Source organism: Corvus hawaiiensis, chromosome 3, assembly GCF_020740725.1.
Source record: "Corvus hawaiiensis isolate bCorHaw1 chromosome 3, bCorHaw1.pri.cur, whole genome shotgun sequence".
NCBI lineage: Eukaryota > Metazoa > Chordata > Aves > Passeriformes > Corvidae > Corvus > Corvus hawaiiensis.
The window spans coordinates 56385089-56412155 of NC_063215.1; the positions used below are offsets into that span (position 1 = coordinate 56385089).

At 40.3% G+C, this 27067-nt stretch overlaps 1 protein-coding gene and 2 long non-coding RNA genes across 4 annotated transcripts in view; 1 reads left to right on the forward strand and 2 right to left on the reverse strand.

Annotated features, from left to right (window-relative positions):
• Nucleotides 1-27067, reverse strand: part of ARHGAP18 (Rho GTPase activating protein 18) — a 95291-nt gene that overhangs the window by 58604 nt on the left and 9620 nt on the right. The window contains exon 1 of one of the 2 annotated variants that reach the window (XM_048298302.1): nt 10153-10304. The exons of the other annotated variant lie outside the window; for it this stretch is intronic. Within the exon in view, the coding sequence (XP_048154259.1) occupies nt 10153-10241 (89 nt within the window). The 5' untranslated portion in view covers nt 10242-10304. Of the gene's footprint in view, nt 1-10152; nt 10305-27067 lie in introns of those variants that run through there. 2 annotated transcript variants of the gene reach the window in all.
• LOC125323389 lies at nt 10380-15958 on the forward strand. The gene is made up of 3 exons (XR_007202513.1): nt 10380-10742; nt 11446-11554; nt 15860-15958. It is a non-coding gene; the product is annotated as an uncharacterized LOC125323389 (long non-coding RNA).
• LOC125323388 lies at nt 10735-16613 on the reverse strand. Its single transcript, XR_007202512.1, has 2 exons — nt 15057-16613; nt 10735-11052 (listed from the first exon to the last, which is right to left on the reverse strand). It is a non-coding gene; the product is annotated as an uncharacterized LOC125323388 (long non-coding RNA).

Consider the following 27067-nt stretch of genomic DNA (forward strand, 5'->3'; position numbering starts at 1 on the left):
AGATCAGCAAGCTTTTAAGAGCTTATCAATGGATGACCAACCAGTGCATTTAGAAACTGCACTTTCATTAACCTCGTTAAAGTCCGTGGGAATCCAAGCTGGGCTTTTGTTTCTTTTGGTGAGGCAGGCTGCACAGTGACACGTGCAGAGGGGAAGGCAGGTTATCAGCAGCTCTGTAGGAGGAGTGCAGGTGTTCCCTGCACTGTAATGCACCTGGATTCCAAGGATCTGTTCTCACATCACAGCGTGCCTTCTGCAGGCAGAGGCCGTGCACATGACTAAATCACTGAACAGCATGAGTCAGGACTAAATGAGCTGGAGATGAAGCTTTAGAGTGGTTGTTAAAGGACAAGCTGTACGTGAACTGACTAAAAACCTGCCAGTACGAAGTTAAGCCATCAAATATATTTTCAACAAAACTGAACCAATGGAGCTAAATGATATCAGATGAGCCTCTCACAGGATGTGGCCACAGCCACTACTAGGACTCATAAAAACGAGTTAACTTGTCAAATTACAGCCCCACAGTGATCACATTAAGCTGGCTCAGATGTAGGCTGCTGCCAGAGGATTCTGTCAAACCCCCCTTTCCTGTGAGTTTCCTTCACTTCCCTTGTGCCAACACCATCACTGATGCAGTAACTTGCTGAGTTAGATTAAGGAACTAATCTGCCCAAAAACAACACTTGCAAAAAATATTGCTTTCAATTGAATTTTTTGTTAATCCAGCTTGACCTACTTCAGTCAACTCAGAAATGCCAATGTGAGGATAATAAAAATATTAGGAAGGTATAAGTGAGAGATAGAAAGAAACTCTACTTTCAGTGGTGTTCCCCACTCTTTTCAGCCCCCATTTATCTCAGCCTAGTATGACCATGACCTGCACCCACCATCACTGCACATCAAAACTTCTGCTCATTCAGAACAAGCCTTAGGAGACAGGCTGAGTGGAAAGAAAAAGTTTCATCAAATATTGTCTCTTTTCAACAGAACATGAAGACATTCCTCAAGTCTACCTGAAATACAGGCTTCTCAGGAGAAGGTAACACAGGCAAGCTACCTGAATGAGTCTAGCAGGGCATTAAAGCCCAGCCTCTGAATGAATTATAATGATGGGGACGACCACTCCCACAATGATAACACCATTATCAGTGTTCCCTTATCTAGCTGTGGCAAAGGCAAGCAGGCTGTGAGACTCCAGAAGCTACACTATGGATCTGTAAGACCTCTCATCTTCTGAGCAACTGCTGAGAAAGAAAACATCTTCCACTGGACTGTAGTAACCATAGCTCTGGTGTCCTGCTGTGACTGGCCACTGAGCCACAGCTCTGTGTGTGTGACAGCACTAACAGGGCTTCCTCTCTCTTCAGTAGCCAAAGCTTCTGGTTATTGTTCCAAGCTTTGTATCTGGAATTACAGACTCGTAACTACAGCTATAACCACAAATATTACATGAATTCTTGAGCTACTGCAAGCCTATTTCTGCAGCTAAAATCTAACCTTGCACTTTCTTAACCCAGGGGCAAAGTTACCTCTGGCTACAGTAGACTCCTGGACCTTGCTGTTGTATTTTATTAAAGGCAGAGAATTTCTGATAGAAATCTGATAGAGATGATACTTCATCAGTGGCCTTGAGTCCCACCATTGTTCTGACAATTACTTACAAATCTGTTAAAAACCATCAACTGATTAAAAACACTAAAACTTGAGCAATGTACTTTACTAAGCACTTACTGCTAAACATTGACCAGACAATTCTCACACATCATCCTAATTATTGTCTTGTTTTTCAACTAGCGACATGAATTCAAAATATCTGACTTCCCAAAGCCAGAGTAAAACCTGTCTGGGTGTTTAGGGACTGCTGGACTGGAAGAAGGAGTTGGAGGAATGGTAAATTAAAACCGTACTGATGCTAAATCAAGAAAAATGTGCTAACTGTTCTGCTGCAGTTTGGCACTGAGTATGCATGATAAGGTATTTATTTATTTGCTGAAGACAACACTATTCTTACTTTGTTGCTTTCTCATGTGTGGTGTACCTTCAACCACTATTCCAAGTATGCTAAAAACATTCAAACTTGCTCCTCCTCAAATACTCCACCCCAAACCATTTTAAGTTACCCAAGCATACAGGAGCCCCTGCAGAGGAAACATTTTAACACATTTTTATTGCCATCTTTTGGCCTAAGAAGCCTACATAGGAAAGAAGGCTGTTGGAGAAAGATGACAGATAAAACATCTGAAATTACCAAGAAATAATTTTTAGACTAACAGGATTGGGATGCTGTATCAGGAAGGGCAGGGAACAGTCACAGAACAAGACAGAATATTGGGCAGCTTACCCTCACAAGAAAATATGACCAGGTACATAACTATTTCTGTGCATGCTTTTATTCTGCTGTAATACAAGGGAGCTAGCCCAAAACTATAACCAAAGAATAAGTTCATAACTTCTACTTTTTTTGTGAGTGCAGAGGTGCTCACCCCATAAGCTGCTCAGGATATCATCAAAAATATACCTCAGAAAATGATGGCTAAAATTGTACTTAAGGAATTAATCAAGGCCGTCTATTTTTTACATCTCCAAATACTCAGAAACAAATCCTCCCATTTTTTCCCTATTTATTTGGCTGTAAGTATTTAAATTCCCTGCCTGAACATGATTATTTTGAGACCATGACACCAAAGTAGGTTCATTGCAAAATGAACAGCAGCCCTCACAAAACAGCCTGTTGGCACATTGCAAGTACTCAAAGCTTACGAGCAGGGAATTTTTCTTCTCCTGGCCAAGCAGATTTACTGAGGAGTCTGGAATGACAGTCAGTGAGTCATGCACAGCCAAACCTGCAACACCGCTCACAGCGGGGACCTCGCTTTATCACTTACTGTAATTACGGCCTCCCTTCAGCCGTAGCGTTTCAGACACAAAAAAAACGAAGGTGCACTTTTAGTAACTCCAGTGAAAAAAAGCACCAACAATAGAGAAGGGTACTGGCACTGCAAATGTTACCCAAGCATGTATGAGTAACCTTTTAAAACCTTGCAGCTTTCAGCTCCTGCTTCATTAGTAACAGTTACAAAACAAGAGTAAAGTATTGGCAGTAGTAATAGTTCATAACATTTTAATCTAGTGCCAATCTCAGAAGACTGAAAATGCCATTAGTCTTATTCAGAAACAAATTTAACAATTCTGCTCATCAAAGAGAAAGAACATAGAGAAACAATTAACTATTCCACTGTGCCACACTTAGAACACTGGAGTTCAGATTTACACAGCTCTTCTGGCACTTTGCTGCTCCGTACCATTCCAGTTTTGCATAAAGGCTACATGCTTACAACAGCACATCTAGTAATATACTGCATTATGCTCAGTATCATCCAGATTTGTACACCCTCAAACAAAAAAGGGAAAGCCCATAACTAAAATATTCAAAAAGCCTTCAAGTTTCTCATTTGTAATACTTAGACAAACATGACATCTCGTACACTGTATGTTATTAAAATAAAAAAGAAAGCCTGTATACAGAGGGCCCTGATTTTCCTCTTTTATGATATGTAACTCTACTGATTGAGCAGAGTTACTCTTGTTTGTATCTATTTAAAGGTCTGTCTGACACAAAATAGAACTCAATAGACTGTTTGCCCTGATAGTGAAGGACATTAAATCAAATCTACACCCACAACATAAAGTAATCTAAGTCACCTGCTGAACTGGGCTTGTTGAAATAATGTTGTTTAATCACACTGACAGATGCTGAATGGATGTCTAAGTCCAAGAAACAGTGATCATGTCTGCATAATGAGGACTGCACTGAAAGAGTTTCAGCAGATCTAGGGCTCAAAAACGACATGCAAATTGAAGGGAGTTCCACCAGGATTCTTAGAAAAACAAGATGGCAAGACTGCAGTATACACAATTGGCTAAAGTGGTAATCAGCAGCAAGGAAGTGATTTTACCTCTGTGGGTGACACTCATGAGACTGACACTGAAGCACTGCATGTAATTCATGCTGGGGAGTGAAGGAGCAGCAAAGCAGGAGGGTAAATGTAAAGATTGATGTTGAAAATGCTGAAGAAAAGTGTCACAAAAAGGATTTTCAGACTGAAGAAACAAAGGCTCAAAGAGAATCACTCCCTCCACTCACCAAAATAAAATCGAGCAGAAAGCTGACCATAGGTAACTGGCACTAGGAGGGCTTTTTAATCTATTGGCAAGATATAGCAAGAACCAAAGGCAGAGGCAAGATAAATTCAAAGAAGAAATAAAGTGCAAACTGGGGGATGGGAAACCCCATGAAGCAGGAATCCAGAATCAAGGAAGCAGGAAATTTTGGGATACCACATCTTCCTGTAAGTAGATCAAGTTACCGGGATTACTATATCAGTAATCAAGCAACACATTGAGGGTCTGCCATATACTCCACATTTATATATGCATGAAGTACAAAAGACACAAAAGCAATTCAAACTAAAGCAAATTCATGCCTTGTTGCCTGTCAGCTATATCTGAAGATGTCAATAAGGATTGAACAATAAACATCATTCAAATTAGCAGGCAAACCCAAGGCAGAAAAGATTTTTCTAATGTATTCAGATGAAGACTGTGCTCATGCAAAACATGTAGCAGATAAAAAGACTGAGATGGTTTTGTAAAGTCAGCTGTAGTGGGATGGATCTTCACTCTGCAGATATCTCTTTCTGCTTTCATTGAAGCAAAGCAACACATGGAAGGTACTGTGCTGAGCCATCCATATACTGGCATCATGAAAGGTTACAGGAACAACAATTGCTGTGATGACAGAGGGGACCTGAAATCCCTTCTGTACCAGCAGATTGCAAGTGAAATTGCAAAATGCTCCACCAGCTTAAAGCAGTTGTGAATAATCAGCTTGTGAGTTTGTGGCTTGTACACTGAGCATTACATGTATCCCTCACAGTACTTTACTCCCTTATACTGGATTTCACTGGTTTTCAATTCCAAGAGTGAGTCACTGGTAGGAAAAGAGGGGGAGAGGAATGAGAACTTTTCTCTCTGAAATAAAGGAGATGGAAAATGACCTTGAAAAAAGGCATGATTTCATGCTTACTACTAGATTTCTTCTTGGCTTAAGATAAAAACTATTAAGACTTCAGATTAAACTGAGCAAACATTTGAACAAAGAATATGGCAGATTATTCTGGTAAGGAAAGAATAAACTCCCCTTGTATGTATGATCTGTAATGTCTATTATGGTCAATGTTTGAAAAAATCATATCTTGTGGGCAATTCACAGCAGAAGTCTTTGTTATTTCTCCACGCTCAAAGGACACCTATCATTCGTGTTTCTTACTCAGAGATTAAATAGCAAGTGAGTGATTTAGACCACAGCAGTCTGTAGAAAACACTAAATATTTTATGTCCCTCGTCACCCACCCCCAAACTAAACACATATGCTACCACTACTAAGTCTGTAAAGCCCATATTTACAATGATATATAAAATTAAATATTTTTGTTTATGCAGACTTATACAGTAACCCACAAAAAGGGGCACTTCTCCACAAGAAAACCCAACTGAGACTGCCTGATTTCACTGTCACACAGATCCAAGCTTGAGCTGGTGTCTCCCAAAGTCAGGTGGATTCAGTAACAAAGCAGGATGGTGAAGATCTGGGGCTGCAGGCCCTGACTAGCAGGTGTCACTCAAAAGAGGAGACCTGAGACTCTTTTCCAGAAATGGCCTGGGGTTTAGTTCCATCTCAGGGAAACTCAACTGACTGTTCTCATTTTGCAAGTGAGTACCAGCAAACCAAATGCAAGATTTAAATAAGGCAAAGAAGGCATAGAACTGCAGAGCCTCTGAGGACGAGCAGCCTAGGCTCTGTGAAACACTGGAATCTTTCTTAAATTATCAGCAATATGAAGATTTACAGGCTCCTTGGAAGTATACAAAGTGAAACAGGCACTGGCTTGCAAAGCTTCAAAACTCAAACTGGTCTTCCCATGTAAGTTAATGCAGTGCACTGAAGGGGCAGCAGAAGTGCACATGCTGGTGAGCAAGCACAGTGACTCACTGGAAACAGATACAGGGAGGCTGTCACATGACAAGCTGGTGCAGCACAGGAGACAACACGGAACAGCAGCATCCCAAATAGGAGAGAGGTATGGAGAGGAAAGTAATTCTACCTCCAGTAGCCAACACACTCAGAATCATTTATTTATTACTCCGTTTGCATTTTAGGCTTGGCTCTTGAAAACGCCATGCAGCAGAAGTTTATTCACCTCATGCACAGGTGTGCTGGTGCAGTTAGTTCTGCATGCACATTGCATGTACTCACTTGTTATAAATCTACTCCCCATGCACTGAATACTCCAGGCTTGTCTCAGCCTTATAATCACACCCAAAGAACATTTTTACATACATATATTTGCATACACATACACATTCACTCACTCTTCAGGAGAGAAATAGTCCTACAGAAGACCCTCTGGATGGCATTTGATTGCCTGAGGGTAAGCCCACACAGGCACAGAAGAGAATGTTGTTATCTAAAACCCCTACATGTGGCTGGCAAATATGACACAGGACCTGTGGTGATTTCTGCCAAAGTAGATGGGGTAAAATTCCCAAGGAACCTAAATGGCACTGGAACCTATGCTAGCAGGTTTGGATTTCACATGTATGAAGGTGACATACCTATGATCAGTCACTGAAACAGAGTTTTGGACTGCAACCTATCTGATTTGCTCTTGAACTCCCCAGCCCATATAACAACAAATGGTTCCATGGGATGGCAGAAATTATTTAAAATTTTGTGCACAGATATCATAAAGAAAAGGACACCAAAACACAAGTAGCATGACAGCCAATAAGGCATTACTGAATCTAACAGGTTAAAACTGGAAAGCGAATTAAGGCAATATGGAAAAGAGAGCTATTAAAATTGAATTTCATACTGTGTATCCCACCTTTTGATTTCTCTGAGAAAGTTCTTAAGATAAATATTTAGGTAGACCACAGAAATCACCCAAAACCAATATCTACACCATATAAAGATAATCCTTTAACTGATACTTATGCAAAATGCAAAATAAACTTCTCTATGGCAAAGACAGCATCTCTGATGCTATTGTATGCATCACTACTATTCAGGCAATATTCCTAAATTGACAAACTTGGAAGTAATCACACTGAGACTGTTCTAGATTTTAGCCTACTGAACCAATGGTAAGGTAAGCCTTTCCAAAATGTAAGTATTTCACAGACTCATTGTGTCTTTAAAGGGCCAAAAAACTCCAGAACAGACAAGTAGCTCAACAATCTATTAGATCAGTAAAATTTTAAGTCTTTTGAAGCAAGAGTTCTCGTATGCCTGAAGGAAAAAGAAATGGATAGGAAGTATACCTCCTTCTTTCCTAGGATGTCACTTTGTTTGGAGCACAGCCAACATACTGCTTTTTCCAGGAAGCACCAGATATACCAGCCTGTAAATCTTTCCAGGATGCACCAGGATGCTTCCCTCCAAAGATAGTGCAATTTCTAACATGCACTGTTTTAAATCCCCATGAAAAAAATAATTCAACATAGTTTCTCTATTAATCTTTCCAAAAGGGCTGCTTCATTACAGCTGGTACTGTACTACACTGGCTTCCTAATATTCTGATCCCTGTTAAAATTTACACAGTTTTCAAATTAGCAGTGAGATGCTAACCCAGATATTGAAAATTGTTCTCATTTTTTTATTTTTTAAAAAGGCAAAATAAGCTCAATTTCACATAAGTAACAAAACACAAAATCTGGACTGCAGAACTGGTCCACTTGCACGCTGTGAAGTGCCTAACAGAAGAACTTATTTGAATAAAATATTTCAGAATTATTTGGGTTTGGGCATTATCAGTATCATGCAGCTCTGCACATCTTGGGAATGCTGACGAAGAAGGAAAGTAGTTAGAATAACGGGGTGGAGCAGATGGGAGAGAAATCCCACAGAAAGGTTACAAATGTTACATTACAGGAAAGTTTTGTTTGTTTGTTTTTAGAAAGACCAAAAGAGAACAAGCAGCCATTCCCCTCCCTCTCTGTTCCCATGAAAATACTCCCAATCTCTCTCACTTCAGAAGTAGAAGACACTGGGGATGCATGGCAGGAGGGAGGGGGTCAACCAGGACCACGGAGTTGAGATCCTGGTTAATAAAAACAGGAGAAACAGACCTAAGGTTCAAATTTAGAGTGGCACAGCAGAAAGGCAGAGAGGTATCCTTTAGGATTTTAGTTTAATGAGCTAAGTGGCAAATGCGCATGGCCTGGAAGGCTGTACTACTGTCGTGGTGGAACTCAGGCAAACTAACTGTGGGAATCCTCTGCTCTGCGCAGTGGAAACATGCACATTTGTTTGCTATGATTACAGAAATGAGACCACTTTTCACATTTATTTCCCCTTCTCTTAATCCCAAACCAGAAAAATTTGTGAAGGATTGCTATTATTTGCTTGGCAATGTCCCAGTTTACCCAGGAGGCTGTCCACAGAAGCAGCTGCAGAGGAGTTGGAATCTCATGAGATTGCTGCTCCTAATGGTGTGTCACTAGCACACGTGATAAGTTTCTTAAGACACAGACAGGGACTGTGCTCATGTGTCCAGGGCCCCTAGGGGCTAAGAATGTGCCGCTTAGAGCCACATATCCAGACGTGTAAAGAAAAGGAGAACTGATCCTAGCAGTCTACAGATACACATCTTTACTCAGAAGTTATCCCAAGGAGCAGGGAAAGCATTTTTTATCTTATCCCTCCTCTTCCATGGGGAGTTTGAGGAGAGTTAAGAGAGGCAAAGAAACACCACAAACAATAAGAAAAAGTTTTTGGATTTTGTGATTTCTTGCAAAAATGTACGTATTTTCCATTCCATTGGAAGTGGCCAGGTCTGCAGAGCCCTTATGGATGTATCTAAGATGACATCAGGACCTCAAGTGGGGTTGATAAATAATATTAGTCATGAAGAAGGAAGTACCTCAGTAAAAAGAGAACTTTGTGGTTCTAACATGGGGTAGGAAGTATCTCTCAGTTCAGTCCTTGCTTCTGTTGTGGACTCTAGGGTGTGATAGATCACAGTGCGTCTGTTATCTTTTGTCCAGGGGACCCACTGTACTTCCTTTTATCTTCTTTTAATCAGACCCTTTTAATCAGATCTCTTTGATCACATACACTCTTCCTATGCACACATGGAAACAGTGTGCCAGTTTCAATACCTTCCCAGTTTCAGCTGGCTTCTCAGCATTATTAGAAGTCCCGCCTTTATCAATGGGACCTTTGTTGACAATTTCAGCAAGGAAGAGGCAAGACTGAATGGGCCATAAAGACAAAAGTCAGTCCTTTACACAGCAGTCCCTCTCGTCATTGCGATGGAAAAGCCAGCAGTGACTTCAGCCTATATCAAACATGTGCTGTGAGGCACGAAGAGGTCCATGTATGTGAAACTGGCTTCTTGCCTGTTATCAGCTGCAATGACAAATGCTTTAAAAAGTTTGTCTTGTCCTTACCTGCACCTTCCTCCCGTTTATCACATTAAAAAAAAAAAAAGCAAATTACAAAGATACAAAGTAGTAAAGCGCAAGGAGATTATAGGAAAATCTATTCACTGCATCCCACCGACAGCCTGATCCCAAAGACACTGCGGTCCAGCGCCCTCCAGGCCACAGCACAGCACTCACCGCTGCGACCCACAAACCCTCCCCGCTCCGAGCCTAGAACTGCGCTGGCCAGAACAGCTCGGGTTTAACACCGACAAGGCAGCCGGGCGGCCACGGGACTGTTCTTGGATACAAACACCTTAACAACAGCCGGCGGCTGCTGTTTGCACTCGGCTCTCGGCGGACCAGCAAAACGCCTGGGGTTCCCTCGACGCGCGGAGCGTATTACAGAAAGGAGTGGAAAAAAAACCCAAGCAAACCAACAAACAAAGGAAAAAACATTTAGGAACTGCGGGACACGGCGCAAAAATGGGCAAACCCTTTAGCCCCAGGGCCGGAGAAAACCCCTTCTCCCGCGCAACAGGTTCCCGCCGAGCCGGCTGCGCTCCTCCTCCTCCGCGGCACGGCAGCCGGAGCCGCCCCCGCCGAGCGCACCTGCGGCGGGCAGCGCCCTCCTTCCCTCCCGCCGCCCGCACCTCCACTCACCCGCCGGGGGCGTCGCCGGCCCCGCCGGCCCCGCCGCTGGGGTGGTAGGCGGTGAGGACCACGCCGCGGGAGCCGGACCGCCAGCTCATGGCGCTCGCCGCCGCATCCCTTCTGGGGACACCGAGGCGGAGCGAGGCGGCCCGGCTACGGCCCGGCGCGGCCCAGCCTCCCGCCGCAGCGCAGCGGGGCAGGGCCGGGTGACGGCAGCGCTTCCTGCGGCCCGGCGGGGCCGTGCCCCTCCTCCCGGCTCGGGAACCCCGCGGGCGAGGGCGGCGGGACCGAGCGGCTGCCGGGAGCGGTGCCCGCGCTGTGCCGCGCCCGCGTTACAGCTCTGTGCGCTTCCACACGCCGCGGGGTGTGGGAAACCAGCGTCCTCCGGGCAGGCTGGAGTTTGTTTGAAGGTGTCGCAGAGAAATCCGTCAATTTAAGAAAAGTCGCTGCCCTTTCAGCCCCGAGTCAGCTGCCACGGGCGAACTGCTGCGCTCCGAGGCTGCCGTGTGTCAAGTGCGGCACGGCAATAAGACAAATAAAGAATGTGTTCAGCGTTTGCTTTGTACGTTATCCATTTCACTGAATCACAGCGTTATTCGGTGAGTGCTTTAATGTTTCATATACAAAAAAAAGTAGTTTATTTTTTTTTAATGACAAGCTCTTGAATAAAAATCACGACAGGGGATAACATCGAGCAAGGACACTGCTGACTGAGCTGCCTCAGAGCTGCTGGGCCTTAAACCAATCGCCATTAGCTCCAAGGTCATGCTCTATCAACCAGCGACAGCCAGAGCAGCGCAGAGTTGGGTCGGCCTTTTTGGTGGGCAAAGCTTCCTCTATGCCTTGGCACAGGCTCTGATGAGATGGGACTCACTGCCTTGGTGTTAGCTTTGAATTGGTAGGCAAGACCTGTAACACAACCCCCAAACCTGTTTGTTTTTTTCCATGGCAACATGTAAATGAACATATGCTATTTATGTTTGTAATTTGTGGCTTCGTTCACATATGCATATGATTTCTCTGAATTATTATCAGTTTGCTCTAGAACTGAAAGGATCAACTTTAATAGGACTGTACTATGCATTGTGTTTACTTTTTTCCTTTTAAAACAAACAAATCATGCAACTGCTTTGCTAGCAGTTAAAATCTGCAAAATTCAGTGCTTGGCTCTGTGAGGTGTTCTGGAACGCGTGGGTATGGAGTTCTGAACCTTCCCGCATTTAAACCTTGTATACCTCAGCTGGAATGCTGCACACAAGTTTGTGGATGAACCACACAGTTTTCTGTGCATCTGTTCTCCAGCACAGAGCTGCCTTGCAGGAGCAGCACAGAAATCTTGTCCTACGGCCACTGAGAAGTTGGTCCCAGCAGAGAAACAAACAGGCAGAACTTCTGGTCATGAGTGAGCAAGGTAAGTTTGTCCTCTAGAGTCCTTGATGCTTACAGCTGGTGACTTTGGAGGGGTCCTAGTCAGACATAACTGAATTTTGCCATTGATGATGGACTTCTACAGAGTGCCAAACCGGAAGTCCTGATTTCTTTAAAAAGGCTAAAGTCGCCATTAAATTTTGAGAAGAGTCCCAACATTACAAGCACAGGAAAACTTGGATGATGTTCAATAGGCCAACAATTACAGAGTTGTCTTTTCATTTCTCATACACCGGAGAGTCACATGCTGCCTTTGTTTTAAATTCATATAAATTATTGAAAGTGGGGTGATTTTTAATAAAGCCTGCCTCTTCCATGGTTTCTTGGATGTTTTATCTGTAGGCAGCTAGCCAAGGTATTTCAGCTAAAATATTTTTTGTATTGTTTATTTTTAATCAAAATTTTCACATTAAATTAAAAAAAAATTATTAAAAAGACATTATTACCAACAGATACTCTATGCATATAAATTAGAAAAATAAATGGGCCACTTTTTAACTCTGTGATTCTTTAATTTTTTAATTTTTACAATGCATAGGAAAGACATCTGTGCCTCACCTCCACAGATGTTCTCCTTCTCCAAAGGGAGTGGGTAAAAGAGAAGGTACAGCTTCAGTTCAGCTTCAGCAGTGGCTTAGTACTATGGCTACAACAGTTTAACTGGCAGTATACACCAAGAGCACTGAGACAAATTGTCTGCATGTACCTACACACTCACAAAAACAAGGACATGAAACCACTGCAAAACTTAGGACTGGGAAAAGATTTTCCTGTACTCCCACTGCAAAGGTGTTGCACTCTCTCTACATCTCAGGCTGTGTTCCAAAGGCAAAAATTAGCCTAACTTTTCACATGAGCACGCAAACAAGACTCTTCTGTTTTTACTGCTCGACTCGGAAATACATCAGCATGAGGTGAGAAAACACCTTATTAATGGATGTTAGCACTCCTATCAGCTGGTGCCTTTGGCTCTTTCTTTAAATGCACATGTGGTTAATTGTTAAACAGCATATGCAGAATGCAAAATTATTTTCTGAAGAACCCAATTTTTTTCTTTTAAACTAGTTCAGAAAAACTAAACATAAATACCAATGTCCTTAGGACATGGCCTTGTCTAAAGCTTCAGCTAATTGGTTGCATGCCAAATACTCCACTTAGTTATAAAACTTCCTTTAAAAAATAACTAAAATATAACTGAAATAAAAGTAAAACATTTAGAGCATTCCATGTCTAATGAGTGCTTTCCAAAGCCCTTTGCCCAAACTAAATATATATATTAGGTGCTATAAGAACAAAAATGTAAACTGTTTTTTCTTTGATAAGCATCTTAAAACACATCATAATTAAGGCACACCACAACATGCTGCAGCCTTGCTGTAAAAAGAAGAATGCAGAAACAAAATGTAGTCAATGCGGCATCACTAGGGGCTGCTCAAAAGACAGTTTTGCTGCAAACGGAGAAGGGGGAGAACCTGCCTTGTTTGGGGTGCGGGGGAGATTAAGAAAGGCAAAACCCAGAATAGGTTTGTAGCAGTCAAGTGGAGAGTAAGAAATAAGAAAGCTTAAGAAAGCTTTTGTAAGCATATCACAAGGAGAGTGAGAAAAGGAGCTAGAAAGAAAAAAGTTCTATTAAAAAATGAGAATAGATAAAAACACAAGAGATATTTATTCCCTCCTTACATCTGTCTTTATTATGACTCACTTCAAACATAGAAGTGGATTTAGGAGCTTAACTGTAGACACTTTTTCCTATACTTGATAGGATCAAATGTTGCATGAAGGCCTTGTTGCCTTTTTAAAATCATGGCTCAGGCCTGTTACTTCGGCTAAGTAGAAAAGGACTGTGGGAAAGAGACCCCGTTGAATTAAGGGTAGAAAAACATGCTGCGTGACCATCGCATGCTCACATCGTGGCGTATGGTGGTTGGTTGAATTATGTTTGTTGTGCTTTAAAACTATGTAAACAGATAACCGGCGAAGTGTTTAAAAAGGCCGGGTTTTTGCAATAAAGCAGCTCTCCTTTGCACCTGCCTGGAGACTCTGTGTCGCTCATTATTGCAACAATCAAACTCAGTCCTGTTATGACAGCATAATACCAGCATGGTTTTCTTTGATTAAATTATTCCCAATTCACACTAGAGACAAATAGCTAATTCTGACCTACAGATGTATTATTGCTGTAAACTGACAGAAATATCACTACTCTCTTTCACTGGTATATCTTCTGCCTAAATCTGACTGAAGTCATTAATTCCTGAGTTTGTGGTTAATATTCTTCTTCTTAATAAGGTCCAGGCATGCTTATTTGGAAAGTAAGGTTGTTCATAGAGAAGAGAATGCTTTGGGGAGACCTCATAGAGGCCTTTCAGTACCTTAAAGAGGCTTTTAAAAAGGAGGGAGAGGGATTTTTTATATAGGTAGATAGTGACAGGACAAGGGACAATAGTTTTAAACAGAAAGCAGGCAGGTTTAGATTAGCTGTTAGGAAGAAAATCATTACTCAGAGGGTGGAGAAGCACTGAACCGATTGCCCAGAGAGACTGTAGATGCCCCATCTCTGGAAGTGTTCGAGGCCAGATTTGGATGGGGCCCTGAGCAACTCGATCTAGTGAGTGGCATTCCCTCTTCATGGCAGGAGGGTTGGAACTACGTGGTCCTTAAGGTCACTTCCAACTCAAACCATTCTATAACTCTATAAACAACTAGGTAAGAAGGCACCATTTGAAGCATTTAGGTTTATGTGCTAAAAGGAGCATATTATTGAGAAAGGAGATTACAAATCAGTCTATCAAATCAGAATCCAAGTCTTCTCCAAAGAGTTTAAATATTTAGATTAAGATGTCGTGCACTGCCTTTACACTCAGTATAATCAGTCACCAAAGCCAAGCAGACCATGCAGAGTTCTCAGGCTTAGTGCTCTCCTTACAAAACAACTGCTAAAAAGAGAACTTCTCAGCAGTGCCATCCTTCATCACTGCTTTATAGGGTTTGAATATGCATATGTTCAACATATGCTTTTGACTCTTCACTGCAGAACTATTTATTTTCATTTAAAAAATTTTCCCAAATTAAAAAATAAATCACACTGATTTTCATATTTTGTATAAATACATGATAATTCTTTTTAAATATGTGTTAAGTGATTTTTCACATTCCAGTTCCTAATGATGCGTTAATCATCAGCAGGTAAAAATGCAACCCACTGAGAAAAATTGGAGAGGAAACAGTAACAAGTCAGCTGACAAATTTAAATTCACAGACTGACTTCAATGGCAGTAGATGGATTTGTTCCTGCTGAGGTCTAGAAATCCCCCTGTCCAAGAGCATTGGGACAACCAATGCAGTGCTAAAGTAAAAGTACAACTGGACTTTTAAAGTATATTTTTAATGCAAGAGGGTTTCAACCTTTCGCTTCTATTATCTATTCCAGCATTTGTTCAGCTGGGTTTTAAACTGAGCAGAAAATGTCTCATCAGTTCACTCACCTCATTTACATTGAAACAAAATGGCAGCGCTTCCATTGTCCAAATTATGTTTCCAGGGTTCCAGCCAGCAGCCAGAAAATACATGAAATGGAAAGTTGTTTGTATACTGAAAGATGAAATTGAACCCTCATGAAGCTTCACATTTCGTGTATTGCTGCACTCCACTACCTAAAGAACGACATACGTGAAGAGTGTTCTGCAGCTGTTAATAATCAATGCTAGGAATAATACAAAAATGTAGATTACAGGTTATTTAACTCTTGATGTCTAGAGCTATGCAACTGATTTTACTTTCCATTGAAAGTCTGTGAAAGAAATGCACTTTTAGAGGGCAAAATCCCCTGCTCTATGTTGGACCTCCACTTTGGCACATAAAGAAAAATCATGTGCCAGAATTGTCCATTTATTTCCACTGACTAGAAAGGCTGACTACATGAGTAGGTCACACGCAGATGTGCACATCTGCCTGATAAACTTCACCTTTAATGCTTTTATGTTGCCCTTCCAAATATGGGAGATGCAATGTTCAGTTACAACGTGCACCATATGGCATACACAATGTGGAGTAGTCAGTGTTTCAAAATGTACTGATATGTAGGAGGTGTTTCAGATCAGCTTACACATCCCTGAATAGCAAAGGTGGGGATGAAGTCACAGATGTGTACACAGAAAGCAGATTTGTACTCAGAAGGCAGATTTGTACACAGAAGGCTGGTAACATGTTTGCTAGCCAGCACACGGGGAAAATTTTTTATGGTCTGACCCTGTAAGCTAATGTGTAACCTATATTCAAATTTTCACAGGATTTTTTAAATGAAAAAATATATCCACTATTATCAGGTAGCAGTTCAATACACGGTGGAATTTAGCAAGCAAGACACAATTGTCACTGAAGCGCCTGCAAGGGTATGGGCACAGGTAAGAGAAGTGATGCCTTCCTAGCTTTCTGAACCTTCACCTTCTTCCTCACTGCCTTCCACACACATATTTAAAGAGCTGATTCGTTTCCCCTAACAAAAACAAAAGAAGACCACAAGAAAAGGGAGTAACAGTTCTAAGGTTGTTTGCTTTTCTTGCGAGTTGCTCTGAAATGTATCTGGTGCACTCTGGTGGCTGCTTCGGTAATTCTTAATTCCATGACTTTGCGAAAGGTGAAACAGTAACTACCGGTGCTGCTTTTGAGACTATCCACATGAGCACAAGAATTTATTCTAGTTTATCTTCTTTGGTTTTTCTTGAATGCTTTCTCTGGAGAAATTCAGATCTCGCCCATTGCTGCCCATCTGCTTACCTTATGTAAAGCACAGCCTGGGGATTGACTGGTCGAGGTTCTCATCTGCCTTATGTTTTTGCTCATGGTCAGACAGCCATTGAATTTTACCCGGAGAAGTATATCTGTTTCTGTAGAGGTAATTTATCTACATGTATTCGTAGTGTGACCTCGCAAAAACCCTCATATCAATTCTTGCTTCCCTTTCCCTGTAACAGGGAATCCATATAACAGGGCTAATAATATCTAGCTGTTTATGAGGATTATTCACCATATGTTCAATTACATTGAACGGTACCAAAAAATGCAGCAAATTATTTCCCGTTACATCACTACATTTACTTTCATTTGGTGATTTAATAGGGATAAAATAGCATGGATTTCTGCATCCACAAGCATAGAGAACAGATGATAAATCTAGTGCACTTTATAGCATCTCACATGAGGTATAGGACTTTTGGGGAAAACTGAATGCCACAACTGATGTTTCATGCCACTTTGGGAAAGGGGAAGTCAGCATGAATGGTGGAGACTAAGAGATTTTCATTGGTAACTCTGAATGACCCCTTTTTCTTGAGCTACTTTTGATACAACTTGGATTTTATAAACCATGACTTCACATATGCCACTAATTATGAAAATGTGGTTGTATTTTCAGAATATAATGACTTTTCTCCTTCTTAATTCTCCCAAATGGTTACCTAAATGTGGTGAACACTGAATACATACACTTTGTTGTTGAGAGGCTGCTGTCATGAAGGCCAGAAATCCTGGGCTTGTCTCTTCTCTTGGACATTGCAACCAACACCAAACCCACTGAAGAGGCAGGAGTGGAGAAGACTCTTGTAGCTAACAACCCCAACTCTCTTTTTTAGGTCAGGAAGTAGACCCCTCTATCCCGTATTTGAGACGTAACAATTGATGAACTCATCAGCTGCAGTTTCACCAAGAAATATGGAGGGGGTGCTAGCAAGCGCAGAGAACATACTTGGAAATAAATGAGTGATTTGTTGCTTTACAGACAGGCTGTATCCATCACTCGGGTTCAGGGTCTGTTACTACCATCCCCACCCCCTACTTTAGATCAGGCTCCAGAAGGGTCTGGGATAGTTTTTTTCAGTCTGCATCTGGCTAGGAAGTTGAAACCATGCTCTCTCCCACACATGTTAACTAAGTCAATCGGCACGCTGACTGGGAGCTCTTCTCTTCCTTACCCTTCTAATTTTGCTGTTGCCTGCAGATTTGATCACAGCTGAAGTTGCAGAACAAAAACATCTGGTGAAGTAGAACAGAGCAACCACAAAGGAGAAGAGTTTAGTCAGTCAGGAAAGCTCATGAAAATTGTGACACAATCCTAAGCTGAGCAAGCCAGAGCTATCCAGAAATGTCATTATGCACCGAGGAGAAATGCATCAGAACAAAGAAAGGAACAATTGCATGAGTCATGGGCTGTGAGAAAGAAAACCACTTCTCTGTAAGGGTTGACGAATACCACTGAAACTTCAAGTTAACACAATGCAAAATATTCTTAGTTCTTTCTTACTGACAAAATTATTCATTTTGCATCATCTTCTTTCATCCCAAACAAATCTTAGAGAAGTGTTTCCTTCTCTCACATTTTACACTGCAATCAAATTCAGCCACTCTTAATATGGAATATTTTAAGATGCCAGTGTTATTTTTGCTATTTTGAGTGGAAACAATCTTCTGAATTCAATATGGATTTTTAAAATGGTTCACATCAACTCAGAACGGCATTTTCCAGAAATTTAACTAAAATCCAAAAAAAAAGACACCATACTTGAACCACATGTGAGGTTCCAACTACAGTTTAAGACATACCATCTTAATGGGACAATATCTTTTAAAACCACATTTGCAAGTATCATAGACAAATCAGAAAGAAGGCATGGAAGTTCCCACATTCTTGCTTGTCTTGCCTATTTCATGAGCTTACAAGGCTCATTTCATACAACCAATTTTTTTTTTTACATTTTTTTGTATAAAATAGCTCTGACAGCAACATTTAGCACTTTCAATTTTGAAAAAAAATGAATGTAAGTGTATGATGTTTGGGATTGGAAACATGATTGTAACAAAGATTGGACAAATTTGAACCAAAAAATTTATAAACGTAAGCTGTAAGAAAAAACAGATTGTTTATGATAGTACTTTTTATTTGCTCTTCACAGGTATTCAAAAGCAACTCTCATGAATAACAACTACAAGGACAATTAACATGAATAATTGTGCAAAAATTTGTATAAGAAATAAATATTTGAGGTTTTGTTTCTTTTTGGCTGAAAGACAGTTAGAAAGCTGAAAAAATACCAGTCACACACCAAGAATAATAAAAACTCACAGCACTATTATAGCTGTTCTGTAGTACCATGTACCCAGCAGTAACTACAAAGTTCATGAGCATCTCTAGACTGATGCATAGCCACATATACAAGTCACAAATAATTTTAAACAAAGCATCAAATCTGCAGCCAGTAAGGCCTCAGTCCTCTAAGGGTACATTTGTGACAATCACAAGTGGCTGATTTTAATAAATTTGCACTAATTTGCTCATCTTTGATTGCAAAGAAATTGTGATAGACAGGTTTGTAGAGCAAGGTTCAGACAGAGCTGCAGATTACAAGGCAAGAATATACCACCACTGCCATGTATTTTGGAAGCAATTGCTGGAGTTACAGAAAGCAAAACTTGAACATTTGCCTACATCAAGATATTATAGTGTAGTTTCTGCAGGAAAAACATAACATTTGCAGTTCACTTGGAAGATATTCACCCCTAAAAACTGTATTTATGTTACAGTGGTTAGATTTACTTTGATTTACTGTACTATCTTACTATTTAATAACTCACGCTATGTACAATACTGTTCACCATATGTCCAAAAAAGTTAAAAAAAAAAAGAGGGAAGCTGAAGTAACTTGAGGATGCATATGTGGAAAGCAATGTAAATGTACATGAATGTAAACATAAATATTATGGGGACATCTATGATAAAGTCTCCTGAAATTTCAATCTATCAAATACAATCATAGGGTTACTGGGAGAAATTACTACGGTCGCAAACAAAATCAGAACAGTAGTGAATAACACAAAACCATCTGGGGAAGTGGGGTGGTTTTCAGAGGAGGATGCACACATGTATCCTGCAAGAGGGAAGAGAACCCAGGGAATGGTTCCAAGCCATATGGCTGCCACAGGGAAGTGGGGTCAGAGTGAGCAGTAACAACTTGCAGCTGCATTGATGTTTGGTCTTTGATGAGAAAGACCATCTGCAGCTCTTGGCTGCCCTTGGTTACATCTTGGCACTTGAAAATCAATGGGAGCAGTGATAGTAACTTGCATCAGTGGAAGAATGCATTTTTCTCAGGGACAGAAAGCAATTCCCAGAATAAGGGAACACTATCCCTTATACACTATCTCCCCCTATCCCTGGGGAGCCTGTTCAGTGCTCAACCACTCTCTGGGTGAAGAACCATTTCCTGATACCCAACCTAAACCTCCCTGATTCAGCCTCAGGCGATTCCCTCGGGTCCTGTCACTAGGCACCACAAAGAAGAGATCAGTGCCTGCCCCTCTGCTTCCCCTCATGAGGATGTTGCAGACCACAATGAGGTCTTCTCTAAGTCTCACTCAGGCTGAACAGACCAAGTGACCTCAACCCTCCTCATAAGGCTTCCCCTCAGGGCCCTTCACCATCCTCATGGCCCTCCTTTGGGCACTCTCTGATAGTTAATGTCTTTTTTATATTGTGGCACCCAAAACTGCTCACAGTGTTCAAGGTGAGGCTGCACCAGTGCACAGCAGAGTGGGACAATTGCCTCCTCTGAGCAGAATATTTTTTACTAAATATAAAAGCAAATTGGCAGAAGGCACTATAATCTGGTCAGTAATATTTCCATCTCAGAATTTAGATGGCTCCATCTATCTCTTACCATGGGACAAATTATTTAAAATATCAAAGAATTATCAGCATCTCTTTTCTATCCTTTCTTGACCATAAAAGACAGTGTTGTGCCACTTTATATACTGTGAATGAAGAGACAGGCAGTGGCAAAGAGCTGAGGATGCATTTTGTGTTAATGAAAGGTAACATTTTTGAAGGGGCACATAATTTCCAGACAGACTATCATGTCTGTATCAGTAATTATGCATTTTAACAATCCCAATATAGTAAATCAGCTGAGTAAACTTCTGGTTTCACCACTTTTTCCAAATACATTTTCTACCATCTTTAAAATTGAAATAGAAGTGAGCACTTTCAGTAATTCAAGTATTCCACAGTTTCTCATTGAAAAGGGGACTCACCTTGTATGTGAGCATAAATGACAATGAAATTTGGTGGAAAATATTACAAAGAAGATACCTCTAATACCATGTAGTTCTTCTACTCTTGAGTGGACTTAGCACCTAATATTTTACCTTTGTTTTGGAACATCTTACAGAAGTACATGAGGGGATAATCATCTGTAGGAGCTTTCATCACCTGCTGGCTGAGGTACAAAAGCTTCAGCTATACACAAGTACCTTCACTCGAGGAGACTTTACAATTTTCTCAGAATTGCAACAGTGTTATTAATAAATATCAAAAAATCACATTTCTGTTAGCTTAGCTGGTTAGGAACAATCAAGTAGTACTCAAATAAAAATCCTATTGTTTGTGGTTTGCTTTTCTCAAGCTGCAAGATGAAGGACAAACCAGGAGCATGGAAAAACCAGCACACAGGCCACAAACAAGCAAACCTCAACTATTATACAAAAGGTTTTTTCTTCCTCATTGCCTATATATGCAGATATATAATGATCAGCACTCCAATTTTTCTAATTCCCTAATAGGCATTACCATAGATCGTCTGAGGTTCTCTTCTTAGGGCAACAGATGATATGGATTGATAAGTAGATAAAAGGCAATTTGATAAATTATAAGGTAATTGCCTACATTGCAGAACAGGAAGTTATGTTTCCATAGCTGAGATCATCAGTGTTTGTGAAGAAGGTAGCCTTACTTCATCAAAGGCTGAAAAAGATTTGGGAAATGGGGTTATAAATGACAAGACAGTAGAATACTGCAGCTTTTCTACTGCCAGAGCACATCAAGCAAAATGATGACCCCACTGGAGTCAGAGACGAAGCCTCTGCCGATTTTCCTGAACTAATATTTCAGCTCCTTGTTCCTGTCCTATGAGCTCAGCATCTCCTGCAACATTTGGGCCCCTTTACACTCATCTCTGAGGTGATGCAGGAGAGATGGGCACCAGGGTAGCTCCTACCAAGACTTCAGTCTCCTGGCCCAGGACCCATCCACCAGCCACCGGATGGTCCACCAGCCTGGCTTTGGGCTTGTAAATTCCCTTCTGAGGAACAAATAAGTAGATCCATGAGTGAACTGTTTGCTCTCTGGGTTTTGGATCCATAAGAGATTTGCAATATTTAAGTATTTAAACTGCTTTTTCCTTGTGGTTCGTTTGTTTGTTGGGGTTTTTTTCACTGGGGGATAATTACAGGACAAGCAATATTTCCTCATTCTGCTTTCTTTTTGCATTTTTTGCTTAGATCACTTTTCTGATTTATTTCAACATCATTCTTAGTACCAGAGAGGTCTTTTAAGAAATAGCACTATGGTAAAAAACTAGAGCACTCTTTCTTTTGGGTAAAAAAACCCAAAACAGACAGGAGAAGGGAACAGCAATGTGAAATTCCACATGTACAATTTAGTACATGTAATCATGTACAATTATTCCCTTCACAGCTCCCACCAAAATGATGGGATTACCAGGTGTCAGCTCCCTTTGCCTTTCTTGTTCAGAAAGATATTCACAGTTCACACTCAGCACTTGTCAACAGCACTCAAGTTTTAGGCACATCCCAAAGGAATTAGAAGAATTTGGGGCTGGAAGCTTTCTCACTAGGGCCTTCTACACTTTAATTTTGGCAGTTGAACTCTTCCAGAATCAGTACAGAAAAAAAACACACTAGTGTAGATAAATTTTATCAATATAAGAGTACCTGTAACATTTAATACCTGCTCAGGTATTTTGGGGGCTGTAGCAGTGTTAAGTGCTTTTCTGTTGCAGCCACAGTAGGGCCTTTCCTAGTAGAGCTATCATTTCTAAAAATCCACATTTCTCACTGAAATAGGCTGGTTTTCAGGAGTGCAAAAGCCCAAAAAGCACTTCCAAAATTAGAAAAATTATCTTCAGCCATTGAAGCTTCAGACATGTCTTAGTTCTAGCTTTACCAAAGCAACAGCACAAACACCACACGTCTCTATGACGGTTTTGGGGATCCTGGCCATGAATAGACAGTTAAGGGGAAAAAAGCTGCATGCTCACCAAAATAATTTTTTTTTTCTTAGCCTGTTTTTTCCCTTCAGTTGCTTTAGAGCATCACTAAAATTTATGACAAAATTGCTATAAAAGATTATTGTTACTCTAAGAGCAGCTGCTCATAGGAGCAGTTTTCAAACTGAAGATTCTGCTTTTTCCTAGCCTCAGTTTCAGAGTTATCTATTCGTGGAAGCATCAGGTTATTATCTAGCAAAGTGCATTTCATTACAGTAATCACAGGAAGATATTTTCACAAGGAATCAGCCCAATGTATAATGTGTGCTGTAACATTATGGAGAAATATATATTACAATATATAACCATAATAGTTTTAAATGTCTTAAGTGCTGCCTAATGTACTACACACATGGGCAAAATTGCAATGTTGTTCTTCCCCTTGAAGCAGGTACATAATTTTTTAGCTGCAAACAAGCTGTGAAATAGTAATAATTTTAGGATGTTGCCATGTTTCAAGTACCCTGCTTTAATCAGTAGAATTCCCTACTTTTAGCTATTCAGTTCAGACTACTGTAGCTATTTTAGTCAACCTAATTTCCTATTCTCTTGGCTGCAGATAAGTACTTTAATGAAAAGCATGGCCAAAATTTTAAAATAAAGCTTCATCACAGTTGCTGTGCAAGGGCCCACTACGTGTACTGTATTTTGTATTATTCACAAGTAGGGTCTGAAAGTACAGAAGTGTTGGAATAGATGATTAAGTACCATTCTTAAATTATAGACATATCGCAAAGTACAGAAGAATACTGGGAATATACTTACAAATCTCCCAACAGCATTTACTGTACAATAGTTGGTGTATGTCAGAAAGACTTTTAAGTCATAAAAGCACATGGCAAACTCTTCTGGCATAGCATATTCTTACTGAAGCAAACAATGTGCATTAATAATAAAATAAGTATTGGCCTAAATTGTACAGTCAGATCAGGTTTTCTGTTAAGATTGTCCCAAACATCCCAAACATCCAAACAAAATATAATGGAAGCTGTATTTACGTTTAAACAATATTCAGATTCAAAATATATTAAATACCATTTCTAATTCAGGACAGTTGAATATACCTTGCTCATATGAGTAATCCTAGTTATTTGACTGCAGGCTACTGTAATTACAGGACCAATTTTAAAAAGCCACCAAACACTCATAGAGAGCAGAGAAGGTAGTCTACAGGTGAAGACAGGGAACTAAATTATTAAGATACAAACCTCAAAGGAGAAAAAAAGAGTTATATCAATGGATTATTCACTGTCTCTTCCAGCAGCAGCACTAAGGGGAACTAACAGTAACTGCAATGAAGAAACTGATTCAAAACAAGCTGAAGGGGGTGGTATTTCACATAATGTGTCATTACACAGTGTTATTGCTTGCCACAGGATGCTGGTGAAGCTAAAAGCTTACACGAGTTCTCGGCAAGACCGGACATGTTTGCAGAAAATACATCCATGGACTATTGCTAAACACATAGAAAGAACATCTGGCTCAGGAATTGCCTGGCAGCATATGGCTGCAGGCTGGTGAAAGCATTGGGAATATTGTCCCTTCTTTAAAACTCTTTCACGGGTGTCTTTTAAACAAGTAGGATACAGGTAGATAGACTTTCTACCCAAACAGGTAGAACTACTTTTATGTTCAAATAGGCCATAATTTAAAATAATTCTGGTTCCTTGCAACAATGAAAGTAATGGAGATGCATGTGAATGACAAAAAGTAGAAATTAGTATATAGGACATTAGCAGAAGTATCTTTATTATACTGCATTATTTTTAAAAATAACTTTTTAAAAAGTAACACATCCTATTTACTTTATGTTTGAATTTATTGAACTTTCTGAGGATACTATTTCCTGATTAGATTTTAAACCATCACCTTTCAAGGAAATCTGGATCACATTTAATATGCAGTGGTCACAAGTAATTCTCAGGAACTCATTCCCAACCGTGGATCTTGTGATGTACAGGTTGGCTTGCTCCAGCTTTGAAGAAATGAAGCAATTCTCCAATTCTAGCCCCTGTAGCTGAAACATTTTAAACACAGAGTAACACTGACAGTGTACTTATCTGCAGAAGACAGGCCCCTTTCTAAACTGCAAGCCATGTTCCCAGCTCATAGTGGATGTTCAGTGTTATCTTAATTCAGTGAATTACGTATTCAAAAAATAAACATGCATTTAAATTTTAACAGTCCTCTTTAGTCAGTGAAACTGTTGTGTTTATGCCCTGACTGGAAATGTAAATATCAAAAATGTCAGTGGACAAACAGAAAGACATCTGCATCACTGAATTTCTGAGTGATATTTTCAGTTAATGAATAAAAACTGCCAAATGCATTTTGCTACAGCAAAAAGTAAAAATATTTAGAACACTTCTGGATTAGAAGACTTCCTAAAAACCAATCTGTTCTCACTGTAAAATGTCAGTATATCTTATGAGGTCCTATGTCCTTCCAAAGATTACATTTGCAGGCATCGCCAGAGCTCATAATACAGCTCATACTGATGCCCAAAGACTGTCCTGCTGATTGTTTGGTTTTGGTGTTATGTTTGAGTCAGCAGGACTGAAACCTAGGAACGAATTTTGAATGAATTTTAAATGAATTTTATTTACTTCAGATTAAACCAAGATAGATGGTGCAAATAAAAGAAATCCCCTTGAGAATACTCCCAAGAACTCATCTGTTTGAAGATGGTGTTAAATACAGTTTACACAGCAGATCTTTAATATAAGCAGATAATTCCATATTTTGTTTCCTTCCATTTCATTCCTAAGCACCTGATCACTATTCACACATTCTGCAGTGTGATGAAAATACCTGCAATATTTAATTTTATCTATTAGGGCCTATAGTTTTTTATTTTGCCCCAACTATTCGTATTTACATGCAAAGTCTCATTACTGGAAGCAGCTAACACAAAAGAGAACGGCAGAATCAAGTGATTTGCTAAGTTAACAATCTCAGCATGACTCTCAGCTAATACAAGAGTAGGTTCAAAGATCCTCTGAATCACAAATTAATAGTTGCACAAATTCCAGAGCATGATTCCAGAAATTAATGAGAAGCTCAGTCTCTGTGCAGCCAGTTCATGGGGTGGGTGTCCCAGCCTGAGGAACCATCAACCTCAAACATTAAGGAATTTTGTTTCTCACAGTGTGTATCTGATAGGAAGAGTAGAACCATTTTTCCTTTCTATCCTGCTATTAGCAATATTCTGTGTTTTGCAAAATAGACAGAAGTTTTGTTTTCACTTCCCTCAACAGCTACGGGGCTAGAGGTGTATTTTGGGACACTTTGAACATAAGTCCATTTTCCCCAGAAGCTGGGACTTCTGCTGCTGGAAATTCTGAGATGACTCTGAGTATTTCTGCCATCAATAATCAGAATTGTTTATAATAATTGTCTGGGTCAGTGCAAAACAGTTCCTAATCTGCCACTCCCATAATCCTTTCCCCTTTGCCTGTAAATTTGAGAGATTTGTACCTTTGGGGTGATCTACAGCACACATACACACAGTGCTGGGTAATGGTGGGTGCAAACCAGCTGCCTTCTGCAGCTTCCATTCTTCTTGTAAATACTGACATCCCTATTTTCTGTTCAGAGGATTTTACCTGAAATTATAATAAAGTTTATAGTCTTGAAAGGTACAGAATTATTTGCCTAACTTTACCTGATTTTTAGTGTGACCCTTTTTTCCCTCCCCTTTATCCATGCCTGAATTCCATCGTGTTCCCAAGCTAAACTCAGAAAACATACATAAAGGACAGGATCTTCAGGTTAAATTCTCCAGCTTCACAACCAGCAGTGGTCACTATTCTGTGCATTACCAACTCAAAAGATGTTTTTGTTAAAAAAGAATACAAATACTCAGCCTTCTGCTTTCAAGGAATGCTTTGTCATTTAGCAAGCTTTTATCCCCAATACCAAACGCATTCAATATACACGGGCATACCCGTGGCTGTCAGTCAAACCAGCACCTATAATGGGACTACAATCCAACAGTGCTCAAACCAGATTCTCATGGATGAGTTTCAGAACTCCAAGATTCACCTAAGTACCCAACAATTTGAAGCTCAGGAAATAGGTGAGGCAAATGTATTTTTGTGTCTTGAAAGTAGCAGCTGTCAGGAAATACAGAGATGTCAGCCTGATACCCAGTTCCAAGGACCCTTCAGCTCCAGTAGCTTCAAAAGACTCTACGAACTTTGTGCTTGGCCTTCTGCCAAGAGTGGTGATTACAAAGTGTCATGGCATGCAATGCTTACTCATTTTTCTTACGTGCCCCAAATGCCTGGGTTTTTTCCTCATGACAAGTTTTGGATCCTGCTGTTCCTAACTACAGAACTAAAAATAAAGTGCTGGTGCAGAACAATGTCTGTTGGTTCTTC